Source organism: Cyrtonyx montezumae, unplaced genomic scaffold (assembly GCF_038088225.1).
Source record: "Cyrtonyx montezumae isolate F1298 unplaced genomic scaffold, pur_monq_1.0 scaffold_36, whole genome shotgun sequence".
Classification (NCBI taxonomy): domain Eukaryota; kingdom Metazoa; phylum Chordata; class Aves; order Galliformes; family Odontophoridae; genus Cyrtonyx; species Cyrtonyx montezumae.
The window spans coordinates 11,387,507-11,402,131 of record NW_027072041.1 but is presented as its reverse complement, the minus strand read 5'-3'; the positions used below and the strand labels follow the sequence as shown (position 1 = coordinate 11,402,131).

The following is a 14,625-nucleotide window of genomic DNA, read 5'->3' as shown; positions in this document are numbered from 1 at the left end:
AGGATTTCCTAAAGTTCTGACTAGTGCTGACCATTCTGTCACCAATACCAGCGGGTCTCTTTCACAGATAGTGAATTCCTCATTTCCCCATTTCACTTGGAGTCTAAATAAATAAAATATTTATTTGCCTTCCCTTTATTAGATACTCATATGCGTAGCACATGCTATGGAGGCATCAAAAAAGGAACATGCATTCGTCCTTTCCCTGGTGCTGTGACGAAATCTGAATGTTGCTGTGCCAATCCTGACTATGGTTTTGGAGAGCCATGTCAACCCTGCCCTGCTAAAAACTCAGGTAAAATGTTATATTTCTTCAAATACTGATGTTAAAAAAAAATAAATCTTATTCAGATCAAGAGCTCATTTACATCATACATTTATGAGAAATAACAGTTTACTTAGTAGAATTGTACACTGAAAGTGGTTTCTCCTTTAAAGAAAAACAAACTCTGGTATTCTGTGTTGAGTGTTTTGTGTATTTCTACAACGTAACGTTTGAGGCAAACCAAGTTCCTGAGCTGACCAGACAGTGACAAAATTGAAGCTGAAGGGACATGAATATGCTATGAATGAAACTGGATTTTTGAATTAAGTGTTGGCTCTAAATAATGATTAGGTGAAGAGAATAAGCAGATGTCTCTGATAAATATGTACATTTCCTAGTTAGATAAACCTAGTGTAAGAGAATGTCTTTAGAAATCTATCTTGTATTGGAATTAGTTCTCTGAAAAAACATGGAGACTGCTTTAAAAAAGTGTCTTTCAAACAGAATTGAGATGAGAAGTCTTGTATCGTAGTTCCATCACATGTTTTCTGTGACAGCATAAATTTTAGAAGACGTAAAGAGAAATTCATATAATGATTGAAAGTAATATCAGAGGGAGTCAGTACTGTGAGGACTATAATGAAACCACTCTAGCATTTCATTCTTGTAATCAAATTCTGTTTTTGAAGGTGTGCAAAAGTTCAGGGTGGAATGTTACTGTCATGTTTAGCTAAGGTACCTAAAGTTATCTCATGTGAAAACTGACATTTTATTACTTAAATTGTAGAAAATTATTTTGAAAAAGAATCTAATTGATTTATTTTAGAATTTAAAAAGTGAAACACTGCAAATGCCTTTTTTTTTATTTTATTTCCTCCAACAACTCTTGCGTCAATGAGTAGCAGAGTTTCATGGCCTGTGTAGCAGTGGAATAGGTATTACTGTGGATGGACGAGGTATGTTGTACATTTCATTTAATATATATGTGATTGGAGGTGGGAAAAAACTGTATGCTTAAAAGTATAATGTAATATAACTAATAGTTTACTTTTATAATTTTCTTTATTAGAACAGACTAACTAAATAGCATCTAAAGAAAAGGCCAGAATTAGTTCCCTACAGCCATAGATGTTAACCCAGCAAGAAATAAATAGTCATGTCCATTCTAAATTTTGACATTATGTGTATTTTAGAATATATAGGAGACAAGTTCCCCTCACTTGTGTATTGACAGGAGTCACTTGCATTTTCAGCTGATTTTCTGTCAGATAGGATAATAACAGAACAGTTGTTCACTCCAGATCCAGTGTTTTTGTTACATAGACCCCTTCCACTAAGAGATAATTTCTCTGATGAGTTACTTGGAAGGGAGGTTACTAAAAAAAGGTCCTCCTATGTCAATCCTGAAAGTGAGAGGCTGTATTTGGTTCTAGCTCTTTTTTCTGTCACCAGTGAGGGGAATTTTACAAACAGTAGTTGAGCCAAAACTGAAGGAAGGACAAGACATGCTTTAGCTTCCAATTAAATAGGACAGGTTGAAAAATCACAGTATCACATAGTTTTAGGGGTTGGAAAGGACCTCATGAGATCATCAATTCCAAACCCCCTGCCAAAGCAGCTCCCTAACCCAGGTTGTGCAGATAGGTGTCCAGGTAGGTCTTGAAGATCTCCAGAGAAGGAGTCTCCACCACCTCTCCAGGCAGCCTGTGCCAGTGCTCTGAAAGAGTGGTGAAAGACGGTTTTATGGTTTTGTTACTAGGTGGTTCCCTGATGAGTCTAATAAAGTTGCAGCCTTATACAGTACATGTAATATTTCCACGCATTTAATCTGTACAGCTTTTCTCCTTGTCAGCATTAAAGCTCCTACTCAGTTCAACAGGAACGGAATGAGACCCATGGAATATTATGCCTAGTAACAGTCTAAATTAATTCTTAAAAACCAGCATTATATTAGAAGAGTTCAGTATTGTAATTACATACATATAGTTTTATCTTTTGTATGAGATCATTCCTTAATGTCTTGGCAGAAATACATAGTTTGTACATCTCACAGAGAAATAATAGCATTGCATCTTGATTTTGTACAAATATTATCTTACTGTTAAAATTTGCATGTAGGAGGCTTTACATTCTTTTGGATACATGGAAAATGAAATTTCTCACTAAAAATGTAAAGCCAGTTAAGCTGTCCACCAACTGGAAGATAAATACCATAATCATTAGGAGGACCTTGGCTCATTATAACCATTATTTTTTTATGTTTCTTAAGAAAACAGTAGTATTTTTTTCTTGCACATGAGCCTTGCAGACAGTTTCCTTGGTGCTATTTCTACTGCTATTTATACCAAGGGAGCTTGTTTGTCAGTTTTATTTCCCTAGGGAGGGGAATACTGATCCTGCATCTGCTCACTAATTTCTGTTGTTTCCCTCATCAACAGGAGTGAGAATTTTATCAAGAGTGACTGGGAATACATTTTAACAGTGAAGGTCTTGTCATATAGATTGGCTTTCTGTTGATTCATAGCTTGTTAATTAAGCTGCTATCCATCACCACATACTTAATCCTTGCATTCAGCTTGTGGTTAAGAATCCCAGAACCTCCAATTCTTCCTTTGGGGGAAATCTGGACCCACTGATGAGGGCAGAGATTTTACTGTCAGGTTCAATTAGAAAAAGCAGAGGGAGGGACTGGACCTTCTAAATGCATTAACTTTGAGGAGTTGGACTCAGCAATCCTTGTGGGTCACGTCCAACTCAGGGTATTCTCTTATTCTATTCTTAACTTCATAAGGAGAGATGGAATCGTGAAATGTGGTTTTCCTGCAAGATACAAACAAGGACAGTAAAATACAGAAAAATTACTGATTTAAGGACAGCATAAAGCTGAAATATCACATTTCTTTAAACTTTCTTAAGAAATGTTCAGATGTCTCAGAGCTATGATTTTAATCCAGTCATAGCATAACTTTTAGAATTATAGAATTGTTTGAAGGGACCTTTAAAGATCATATAGCCAAACTCCTCTGCAACAAACAGGGTCACCTACAGCTCAGTCAGGTTACTCAGTGCCCCATCCAGCCTGACCTTTCCAGAGTTGGAACACCACTACATCTCTGAGCAACCTGCCTCACCACCCTTATTGTAAAAACCTCTTTCCTTACATCCAGTGTAAATCTCTCCTCTTTTAGTTTTAAACCATATCCCCTTGTTCTAATCACAACAGCCCCTGCTGAAGAGTCTGTCCCCTTCTTTTTGATAGCCCCCCTTCAAATACTGAAAAGTTGCTATCAGGTCTTTCTGGAGCCTTCTTGTCTCTGGACTGAACAGTATTTTCCAAATACATTTCAGAGTATGTGTAAGTTATGGGGATATCCTTATCTAAACTACAGTATGGTTTGAGAGGAAATGTCCTTTGTAAAAAATTAAACTGTAAAAGTATTAAACAATCTTTTTATGAAGTCACAGCTAGACCAGCACCCTTATGGTTATTTCCAGTGTTTGGAAAGAGAGCTATTCAAGTAGTGGGCTTACCATATGGGAAGAAATAACTTAGTAGTGAATACCCCTCTTTTCCTCAGAGGCAAAAAAAATAAAAATAAAATAAAAATAGCCCATTCCTGCTCTTATAAGTTCATATGAATATTCTGGAACTCTCCAACTACAGCAGAAATTCTATATGGGATTGTTCATTTAGGGAATATATCTCATTAATCATCCTATTCTGTCCATCCAAGAGAAATTCTAAATTTCCAATAAATACTGTGATTTCTCTAAGTCTAAATATGCTGTGGTATTGATGTATGCATTAGTTCTGTATTAGGAAAGGTATTTGGATCACCTAATAAATTATATCTCATTACCTAGATCCTTAAGCCACAGGCGCTGAGTGCTCAGGCTTGGTATTTTGCATCAAGGTATTCTTACAAACACATAGTCATTCTATTGATTTAGGCTTGAGAGAATGCCTGGAGGTCATCCAGTGTAGCCTTGTGCTCAGAGCAGAACTAGCTTCAAAGCTGAATCAGGTTTCTCAAGGACTTGCCGGGTTGTATTTGGAAGATGTCCAAGGATGGAATTCCCACAGCCTCTCTGAGTGCCTTACTCTAGTGCTTAACCACTCTCACGGGGAAGAATTCTTTCCCTAGCATTCAGTTAAAATTTCTCCAGCTGTAGCATCTAATTCTTGTCTCTTGCCCTTTTATTGTATAACTCAAAGAAGAGACTTGCTCTATCTTATCTGGAACTATCTTAATTATGAGAGAACTGCTATCAGATTTCCCTCTCATCATGTCTCTTGCTTGCTAAAGAAACCCAGTTAACTCAGCCTCTTTTCATGTTTCATATGCTCCACCCCTCTAACAATCTTTGCAACACTTTGAGGGATTCTCCCCAATCTGCTGATATCTTTCTTGGATTGAAAGGGCCTAAACTGATCATAGAATTCCAGATGTAGTGTCATCTGTGCCAAATAAAGGGGAATAATCACTTCCTTCAGCTTCCTTGTTTTACTCTTGTTCCAACAGCCCCAACCTCCAATGGGTCAGGTGCTCCGACTAATTTGATACTATCTGCATTACTTGGTTGGATTTTTCATACCTTTCAGTGTCTATTTATCTTCTGTTAATATAGATATCAATGAGTGTGCACTGGATCCTGACATTTGCTCAAATGGGATTTGTGAAAACTTACGTGGTAGCTATCGTTGTAACTGTAACAGTGGCTATGAGCCTGATCCTTCTGGAAGGAACTGTGTGGGTAAGTTGCTCTATTTTGTTAAATGGTGGAATAATTCGTTACCACATTGACAAAAATTTGAAATGAAAGAACATGTGTTGCAAGGGAGAGATACTTTTTTTACAAAAAAAAAAAATATCTATCTATCTATCTATCTATTGATTCAGCCTTCCTTGGTAACAGCATAGCTAATATTTTTACTGCTTTATTTTTATGTTATTTGGTGGAGGTGTTTTGTGTTTTTGTTTTTTGTTTTAAATAGTATTTGTCTGGGATGTGTGGGCAGGAGATATCATTGCAGGATTTGTTTTTCTCAAAAGCATGGATCAGTTAGTATTATATTCTGTTATACAAGAGCACCTAAAATGTGACATTTTCAAGGAGGGATGGTAAGTTCCCTAGAACTGGAGGTCATGGTTTTTCATAATGAAATGTTAACAGATAGCTACTGTTACAAAAATGAACAGTATCTGCTGGCCTATGTGCACAATCCGTACAGTAGTTTATGATGTCCCTGTGTTAACAGGTACATTAGGATTAATTACTGCATGGTGAGTCCTCAAATTTGTGAAAGCTTTCAGAAGAGAGAAATAAACCACTCCTGCAATTTCCCAGGTCATAACTGGATACTGAGCCCAAGTTTAACAGCTAGTCTTCTGTTTCTCAAAATATATTGATTGTCTTGAACATAATGCCTGCTATGTGTTTCCATGGAGGCCACAACAGATACAAAGAGAAAATAACACTATTTGACAGAGGAAATTCTCAGCTACAGAACACTATTTTCACCATCGTTGGCTGTGCATTTTTGCTATTGAGGAAAAAAAGCTTGCATGCCATACTCATAAAAATCTGCATCAGCTATCACTGTTGAAACACAGTAGCCGGTGCCATTTTTTCCCACACATAGGAATTCAGTGACACACTTCTGCTTCATCTGTACATCCACGTTGGATGCCATTCTATCAGACTGTTACATGGCAACAACATTGTTGGGAAGGTTCAACCCCTGCTGCCATATCACCAAGATCTGCCTCTGATGTTGTGGGCCAACATAATAAAGTAGGAGGCATTACTTTTGGAGCAATCCCCATTATTGTTTCAGGTCACCACCAGGATCTCAGGAGTGAGATTTTTTTAATTAAAAGACTTTCAGTTGTCAGGTTACTTGTAGATTGGTTTGTAGGTTGGTTTAGATTTATAATAGAGCATTTTCTTTAAGTGTTTGGCAGTACCCACCAGAAAAGATCTAACATTATATATGACAGTCTGGATAATTGGTATTACTTCTCATGTTTCTATATGATCATGATTTTTTTCATTTATTTGAGGAATTCTTATATAAAAAAGTATATACCACAAGTACATTGTGCAGTAATAGGGCTTATAGTCCTATTATAGCCCTGCAATTCTTAACACAAAACTTAAGTTTTCTTTAATAGCTTATGGAAATCCACCTGAAACCACTAGAAAGTCTAGTGAATCAATCTAATGAATCGAGATAAGCTTATAAATAGAAGTAGTCAGGAGCCACATTATTCTGTGTTTTTATATTGCATGTAACAATAGATGGAAGTCTAAATCTGAAGTTTAACAGCAACATCCTAAGAAATAATACTTTTGTTACAGAGATAGTTTTAAGTTAAAGGACATATGACAACAAATTCAAAATTAATTAGTCTATTTCCTTGCTAAACTTCAATTCCAAATCCATCCTCCTCTAATTAGTTAAAATCATGTGAGGTCAGATTAAGGACCAGTAAAATGAGGAGCTTCCTTGTGGCTGCAAAGCTTGAATTTCATAGATATTTGGGAAATTTAAGACTCTGTTGCCTGAAGCCTAATGGAATTCATAGGAGGAATAGGTTGCAAAATCTAATGTTGCTGGCAAATCAAAAGCCTTGAGATTGTAATTATAGTGCTTTCTTGGTTTTTGTCTTTATTTTAAACTTAAACTCTCTAAAAAAGTGAGTTAATTGAAGGGAACAATTTCAGCTGCAATTTTAACTGTAGGAAAAGAAGCAGTCAGAATTTAAGAAACACTCTGAAGCAGAAAATGTCAGACTTACCACTGTTTATCCTTCTCTTGTGAAATGTGTTGGGAATTAAAAGAAAGACATTTAAGATTATGATTTTTTACTTTTTTATTTGAGAAATAGTTCAGACACGAGGAAGTTTGATTGCTTTTTGATAGCTATACTTAATCTAAAGGGTGCTCAGGCAGTGATGTTAATTGATGGGTTTTTCTTATTCAGTATGCTTCCTATCCTAGTCTAAATTGTAGCTTTTATTTTCTGATAATATGATACACACCTGCATTAGTGGTATATACATAAGTAATCTAAGAAAAAAAAAAAAGCCGGTGAAGATCACGTAAAGATGATATAGTTATACGATTGACAAAGAGGTCAAGCTTATTCCAGAAACAACTGAATAATATTTTAAGACTACCCATCAACTTGTTTTTAAAACTGCTATTGAAAAGCTTTAAAAGAAGAATAGGATTTTTGGTAAAAAAAAGGAATCTGAAAATGGTTTCGATTTTTGAAAACAAGAACTGGCATTTTGCAATGCATAGTCATTGTAGAAGACAGCACATCTGGTAGCCTAATAATGCAAGAGAGGCTTGTTAGAGAGACCTTTGGTCTTACTGATATTAACTCATCTGTTACAGACATTGATGAATGTTCAGTGAATGGGCTGCTTTGCGATAATGGGCTCTGCCGAAACACTCCTGGAAGTTACAGCTGCACTTGTCCAAAAGGTTATGTGTTCAGCACTGAGACAGACACCTGTGAAGGTGAGAAATCTTCAAATTGTTAATATTATTGCTTTTTTTTTATTTGATTACATAACATTAAAGCTAAATGATTAAAAACCATTCAGACTGGTGACAAGAGTGAGAGAAAAAGAGAGAACTAAGATATAGCATAAAGCATTCCTCTAATAATTTCTCTGCAGTACTTCTAGTGTGTTGGGTCTTGCCAGTGAATTTCTTTCAAAGTAATCAGTTCATTGTTATATGAAAAAGTTCTCCTTTCTTTAGACAAGATATACCAAAGATGAAATAGAAGCAGATATACGCTTGCCCTTGATTATACAGTGATGACATAAAATTTATAATTTAGGGAAAACCTTATGTTTTGATCACAAGAGACTCTCCATTTTTTTCCAATCAGTCTGTGGTGATTTTTAATTGTAGATCACACTTCTGGTATGCCTGTGACATTTGAGTTCCTGGATCTGTATGTTCCTGCCTAGTTATAAAAAACTGCCATTTTATTTCTTCGCAATTCATATTTTATAGTCAAGATTGCTTTTGTTTATTACTAATGGATGGAGATGCTAGAGCAATGAAAGTTCAACTCTGCAGAAACTGAACACAGAATCACAAAACTGTTGTGACTACAAGGAACTGCTGATGAAGGTTGTCTTGTCCAACTCCTTGACTTAATCAGGGCCATCTTGAGCAAGTTGCCCTTAGCCATGTCTGGATGGCTTTGAAACATCTTCAAGGAAGGGGGCTCAAGAACTTTGGGAAATTTGTTCTAGTACTCAGTCAGCAACAGAGTAAGGGATTGCTTGCTGCTACACCAGTTTGTGCCCATTGGCTCTTATCCTGTCATAGAGCAGTACTGAAAAGAGCTTGTCTCTGTCCTCTTTGCACCCTACTTTTGAGAATATACACTGATAACATCCCACCTGAACCTTCTCTTCTCTGGGCTGAACAGTCCCATTTCTCTCAGCCTTTCCTCACAGAAGATGTGCTTCAGTTTCTTCGTCATCCTGGTGGTGCTTAGTTAGACTCTCTTTAGTATACCTTTGTCTGTCATGTACTGGTGGAGGCTCAGACCTGGACACAGCCTTCCTGTGACTGCAGCAGTGCTGGGTAGAAAGGAGCACCTTCCTCTGCCTGTTAGCAATTCATTGGCCAGTGTAGCTGCAATTGCCATTAGTTTTCTTAGCAGCAAGGGTGCATTGCTGGATCTTGTTCTACTTGGTGTCCACTAGGACCCACAGGGCATTTTCTGCAAAGCTGCTTTTCAGCTGGGTTGTCCCCAGCATGGATTGTTGCCTGGGTCTGTTCCTCCCCACGTTTGAAGCCCCCCCAGGGCTTTGAACTTCTTGTTGAGCTTAATGGGTTTCCTGCTGGTGAATTTCTTCAGCCTGTAGAACTCCCTCTGGATAGCAGCATGTGTCTCTGGTTTATCAATTCCTCCTCCTAATTGGTGTCATCTGCAAACTTGCTGAGGGTACATACTCCTTCAACAGCCAAACTGTTAATTAAAATACTAAACAAGAATGCACTCAGTATTGATCCCTAGGATACACCACGAGTTACTGGCCTCCATCTAGGCTTTGCTTTACTGTTCACCACCCTCTGGGTTTGTCAATTCTGACCCTTTTCAATCCACTTCACTGTCTGCCCACTCAGACTATATACATTAGAAGCTTCTCCATGAGGATCTTCTGGTGACAGTGTCAAAGGCCTTTCTTAAGTCCAGGTTGACAATATTACTCATACTGATGATTTAATTAGTAAAGCTTACAAGGTTGGTCAAGCATGATTTCCCTTTGTTGAATCCATGCTGACTACTGCTGATGATTTTCAACTCTGCCGTACTCCTGGAAATGGTTTCCAGGGATAGCTACTCCATCAGCTTTTCAGGAATGAAGGTGAGACTGACCAGGTCCTCCTTCTTGCACTTCTTGAGCATACGAGTGACATGTGCTTTCCTCTGGTCTTTAGGCATTTCTACCCATGTCTGTGATCAAGCAGAGATTATATGAAGTATCCTCACAATGACGTTTGCCAGTAACCTCAGTGCTTGCAAATGCATCCCATCTGGACACATGGACTTAATGAATGTCCAGTTTGCTAAGTATTCCCTGAAGTGATTCTAGTCCAGAGGAATAAATCTTGTGTGTTCCAGCCTTTCCCTCTGATTTGTGGGTACTGGGATTCTTGAAGACTGGTCTTTCTAGTAAAGACAAGTGAATTTTAAGGGGAACTTTTAGTTTTAAATCAATTTTAAGCAAAGCTATGCAATAAGGGAGTTGAAATGAAACTGTTAGCTTTTGTCTCATTTTTAATTAATATTCAGAGCAGTAATATATTACTAGATTTTTTTACATTATTTTTTACTTGGTTTCATAACCATACATCTCATTATGATTAGGAAGTTTTTATATTAAATAGTTGTACAGTGATTATGAAGGTACAATTCTTTTAGAATACTTACAGTATAAACCAATATAATCTTCTAAATTTGTCTGAAGCAGTGCAAAGACACTACTATCCTCAGCTGCTTGTTATTACAGATCAGCCAAAGTTACTTCTATACAGCTAAGCAAACATACAGAATGGAAAGTGGAAGCACTCTTTAAACTATTCTTGCTGTGTAAGATCAGTCAGGTTAACTTAAAACATTTCATTTGCAACATATGCTGAATGGGCTAACTTAGCAGTGCAGCACTGAGGAAGGCTCGTGCTCTCTGCCAGTTTTCTCTAGAGCAGTAGAAGCAAGCAGCATGGGGCCAATAGCATTTTGAATGTCTCCAACTGTTCAGAAAGTGAACATGTGTTTACACTCAAAACATCTCATGAAATGGTTTAAATTCTGACAGTATCAAATCATTCACCTCTTCACCCCTTCTATTCAAAAGGAATTATGTTTCTTTATATTTCAGTACATGTGTGTTTCAGAGGCCAATTTTGAGAAGTGAAATCTCTTCTCTTCTTATATGTTACAAATTAGCAGCACTTGCTCAGGTTAGGCATTTTCTTTTTATCATACTCCCATGGATTTACAGCATACTCTGTCCTAAATTGTCTTAATGCCTAGTATCTAACCACAGTGTTTGGGTGAGATATTGCCTACAGAGTCTGTCTATATGTTGTGTTTCCATGCCTAAAAACATTTCTAGCAGTGAAAATTGCTTACCATCTGCTTTTAATTATCAAGATGGAACAGCCAGCAACTTCAAAGCATAGCACTGACCAAAAGACAGACCAGTGAGATACCAGAATGGAAATAGCTTTATTGAATTGGTAGTATATCCAAATTTTCAAATGTAAAACTCAGTATGTATTTTAACAGAAATAGATGTTATCAGAAATAGTAGTAAAGGGTTTAGGGTTTTGAACAAAAGAGGTGTGTGGTATCATAACAAAATCTGCAGGGAAAAGTGATCCTTCTTGTGTTCTGAGCATCCTCATGACTATTCCATCACATTCTTGCATTAGATCTTCTCCTAGCACAGGTTTTGGGGATCATAAAACTTCAGAGTTCATAAAATCATAGAATCAGATTATCCCGAGTTAGAACGGACACACGAGGATCATCAGGTCCCACTCCTGGCTCCACACAGGACCACCCAAAATGCAAACCCTCTGTCTGAGAGCATTGACCAAATGCTTCTTGAACTCTGGCAGCTCATTCCATGCCCACCACTGTTTGGTGCAGAGCCCTTCCTTGACCCAAGATGATAGAATTTACCTGTCACAGGTGCAGAATCTCAGTTGGTGTTAGTAAATCTCATGCCCAGCCCTTTACTTGGTCAAGATTTTTTTGCAAGGCCTGTCTACTCTCAAGGGAGTGAAGCTCATCCCAATTTGGTGTCATCAGCAAACATGTGGCATATCTTCAAGTCTTCCATCCACGTCATTGATGAAAATATGGAGAACTGCCCCTAACAGGAGTCCCATGAAACCCCACTATTGTCTGTCTGCGAACTTAATGTAACCACATTTACCAAACCACTCTGAGCCCAAGTCATGAGCAAATTAATTGTTTACCAGTGTCATCATGTCTTTCACTAGTCTTATGCTGGACATTTTTTTCAGTTCACTGAGGGATGGACAAGTTCTTTGGATAGCATTGCCAGCAGATTTTGACTGCAAAATCATACTGTCTAAAAGAGTTACATTTAAGATAAGATAGAGTTCAAAGCAAGTTTTATGAAAACAAGATTCTAGCAGAAAAATAAATGGCTGATATCTTCCCTCTTAATAGTAACTTGTATTACTTTTTTAAAGAATATGAGACCTCTTTCGGATTTAATCCATAGGATGTATGTGCACTTCCCAAATTAACTATTTATGGATTATGTCTAAAAATAGGAATAGGTAACTCGTGTTACGTTCATAACAATACAATACAGTACTTGGTGACAGTCATTTAGTAATATAGGAACTAAGGCATTTCATAGTTCAAGCCAACCTGAAAGTAGAAAATGCAAACACCTTACTCTGAGGTTGATACATGAATTAAAGTCTGCTCTCTGCTGTGAAGGAGGAATGACTGGGTTGATCATTTGAACTCATGAAATGCAACTGTCCAGGTTTCTCTTTGGTGTGTTTTTTATTTTCTGGGTTTGAAGATAGTAATCTATCTTCAAATATTAATTATGATTAATTATCATAAAAATGATTAATGCACTTAATCACTTGTTTTCCTTTTTTACCTGGAAATGTTTATAGTACATTTTTGGTTATTTATAAATGAGTTTATCTCCTTCATAAAGTGACAGTTGCTCTTTGCTCTTTTTCATAACCCTATATATCTGGTGAATTCTGATAAACGATTGCATGATTGAGCACAAATGCAGTGATATTTAAAATAATAGAATATTTTATTAATGTAAAAAAGTATCATTAGAAATTTAAAAAAAAAAGAAGACCAAAGATTTAACCATTAACAGCAACTTAAGATTTGTAATAATATTTTCTTTTTTGACAGTTATTCTAGTGTAATCAACTCTGAAATACTTGTAATGTTTTATTGTCTCTGTGGAAGATTTGGAAGGATATTCAGTTTCTTTCTGTATATTTGTATATATAAAATCACTTACACAGGTTGTGAAGGATCTATCATCTCCATCTTGGATGGAGTGGAAGTAAATTAAGTTTAGATTTATAGTTTAGTAAATGAAGTTTAGATTTCGCTGATCAGCCAAAAAAAAAAAAAAAGAAAAAAAAAAAAAGGATTCAGTAGTGGTTTGGCATAGAACTCTCTATAAAACCTGTTAAATGTATCCTAGCGTTGAGTTGCTTGGCAAATTTAAGGAATAAATTCATCTCTTTTTGTCTAAATACTGTTTCCAAAGGGACATAAAGTCATCCAATTTGGAGTTACAGGTTCCCTAGTTGTAGAAAAAAGTCTGAAGCTTTGTGTTGTGCTCTGAAGATGCTCTGATGCTTATTACTCACCAGTATATTTTTAATTAATATAACTGTCATCAGTAACTGTGATGAAACAACAAAACCATTCACTGTTTTCATTTGTAGCTGAAAATTTTTATAAATTTGTTGCAGAGAGTATGGGAGTTGTTTGAGCCTTCAGAGTCTGTGAAAGTTGAGATTTTTACAACAAGCTCTGTGGTTTAGGCTGTGTTTCCAGTGACATAACTAGTTAAACATAAACCAGATGTGCTTTGAAGTTTGTTTCCAGGAATGTATAGCAAACTGTTTCAATTTTTGTTTCTGTGACATTTACAATGTACACTCGCTCCACTAAAGAAAAAACTCTTAAAAAAAAATCCTTGGTAAATATTTTTGTACATTTGTTTTTTATTTTAAAAGATAGAGCTGTTTTTAAAATCAAATATTTTTCTGGCTTTTTTTTTTTAATTACCATATAATACTGTTAAAAGAAGGTTTATGGAAACGATTTTAGGAGTTTGTTTACATTGTGCATATAATACTTTTTTGTCCTGATTCAGCAGAGCATTATTGGTGAAGTATGTTCATCCTTTTTTTTTTTTTTTTTTTTTTTCTGAATGGTGGTTATAAGGAATAGTCAGTGAAATATTATAAGCCTCTTTTGGGGAGTTGCTGGTTTGGTTTTTGTTTCTTTCTGTTCCATTTCGTTGGTTGGTTTTTGCTAATATAGAGCTGAAGCGTATCACATGCAGAACGTTAACAAACCATTTTTTCAAGCTTTAGGGCCCAAAGCACAGTCACAAGTTCATTTTGGAAACAACTAGAAGTTCATGCCTCCAGAAATGCATAACCTCATTCTCACAGAAATCTGTTCTCCCTATTTCTAACCCATGGAGAGAAATGGCATGGGATGAGAATTCCTTCATCTCCATCAGGGCAAAGTAAAATAAAGAAAAGCATGGCTCTGTGAGACAGATTCCCTCACACCTGATCTTGGTTATGTGCTTTTGCCATTTTCATGCCAGAGAGGAAAGTGAACAATTGTCTGTGGAATCAGTGATTGGCTGGCACTGGCAGTAGGGAGGTGTAGTTGTTCCTATTCCATGTTTTTGATCAGTTGGCTGTTCAGTTTGATTCCTTTTCTTTTTTTTTTTTTTTTTTTTTGTCCTTTGCCAGAGAGTGAAGAACATAACCCATAAATAAACCCATAGGTGCTTTTCTCTCCCCCCCCCCCACCATCTCCATTCTTGGATCTTCTTGTTCTGGGGATGCTGACTTTCATGTATGGTCCTCAGCCATTTTTTTCCAAGATTTGGGTTTCTTATTAAGTGTGAAAACCAAAAGCAGAGACTTTCCTAGAAGAAAATTAATTATAAACATAACTTTTTAATTCTCAGAATTAGGCATACTAACCTGATACATTTTTCACTTATAAATGCAAATTATTTAAAGTCTTGTGCCT

At 36.5% G+C, this 14,625-nt stretch overlaps 1 protein-coding gene across 4 annotated transcripts in view; it reads left to right on the top strand.

Moving 5' to 3' along the window:
* FBN2 (fibrillin 2) overlaps nt 1–14,625 on the top strand; it is a 166,125-nt gene that overhangs the window by 78,426 nt on the left and 73,074 nt on the right. For all 4 annotated transcript variants that reach the window (XM_065745582.1, XM_065745581.1, XM_065745584.1 and 1 more), the window contains exons 16-19: nt 143–295; nt 1,168–1,221; nt 4,895–5,020; nt 7,674–7,799. In XM_065745582.1, the coding sequence (XP_065601654.1) occupies nt 143–295; nt 1,168–1,221; nt 4,895–5,020; nt 7,674–7,799 (459 nt within the window). The remainder of the gene's footprint in view (nt 1–142; nt 296–1,167; nt 1,222–4,894; nt 5,021–7,673; nt 7,800–14,625) is intronic.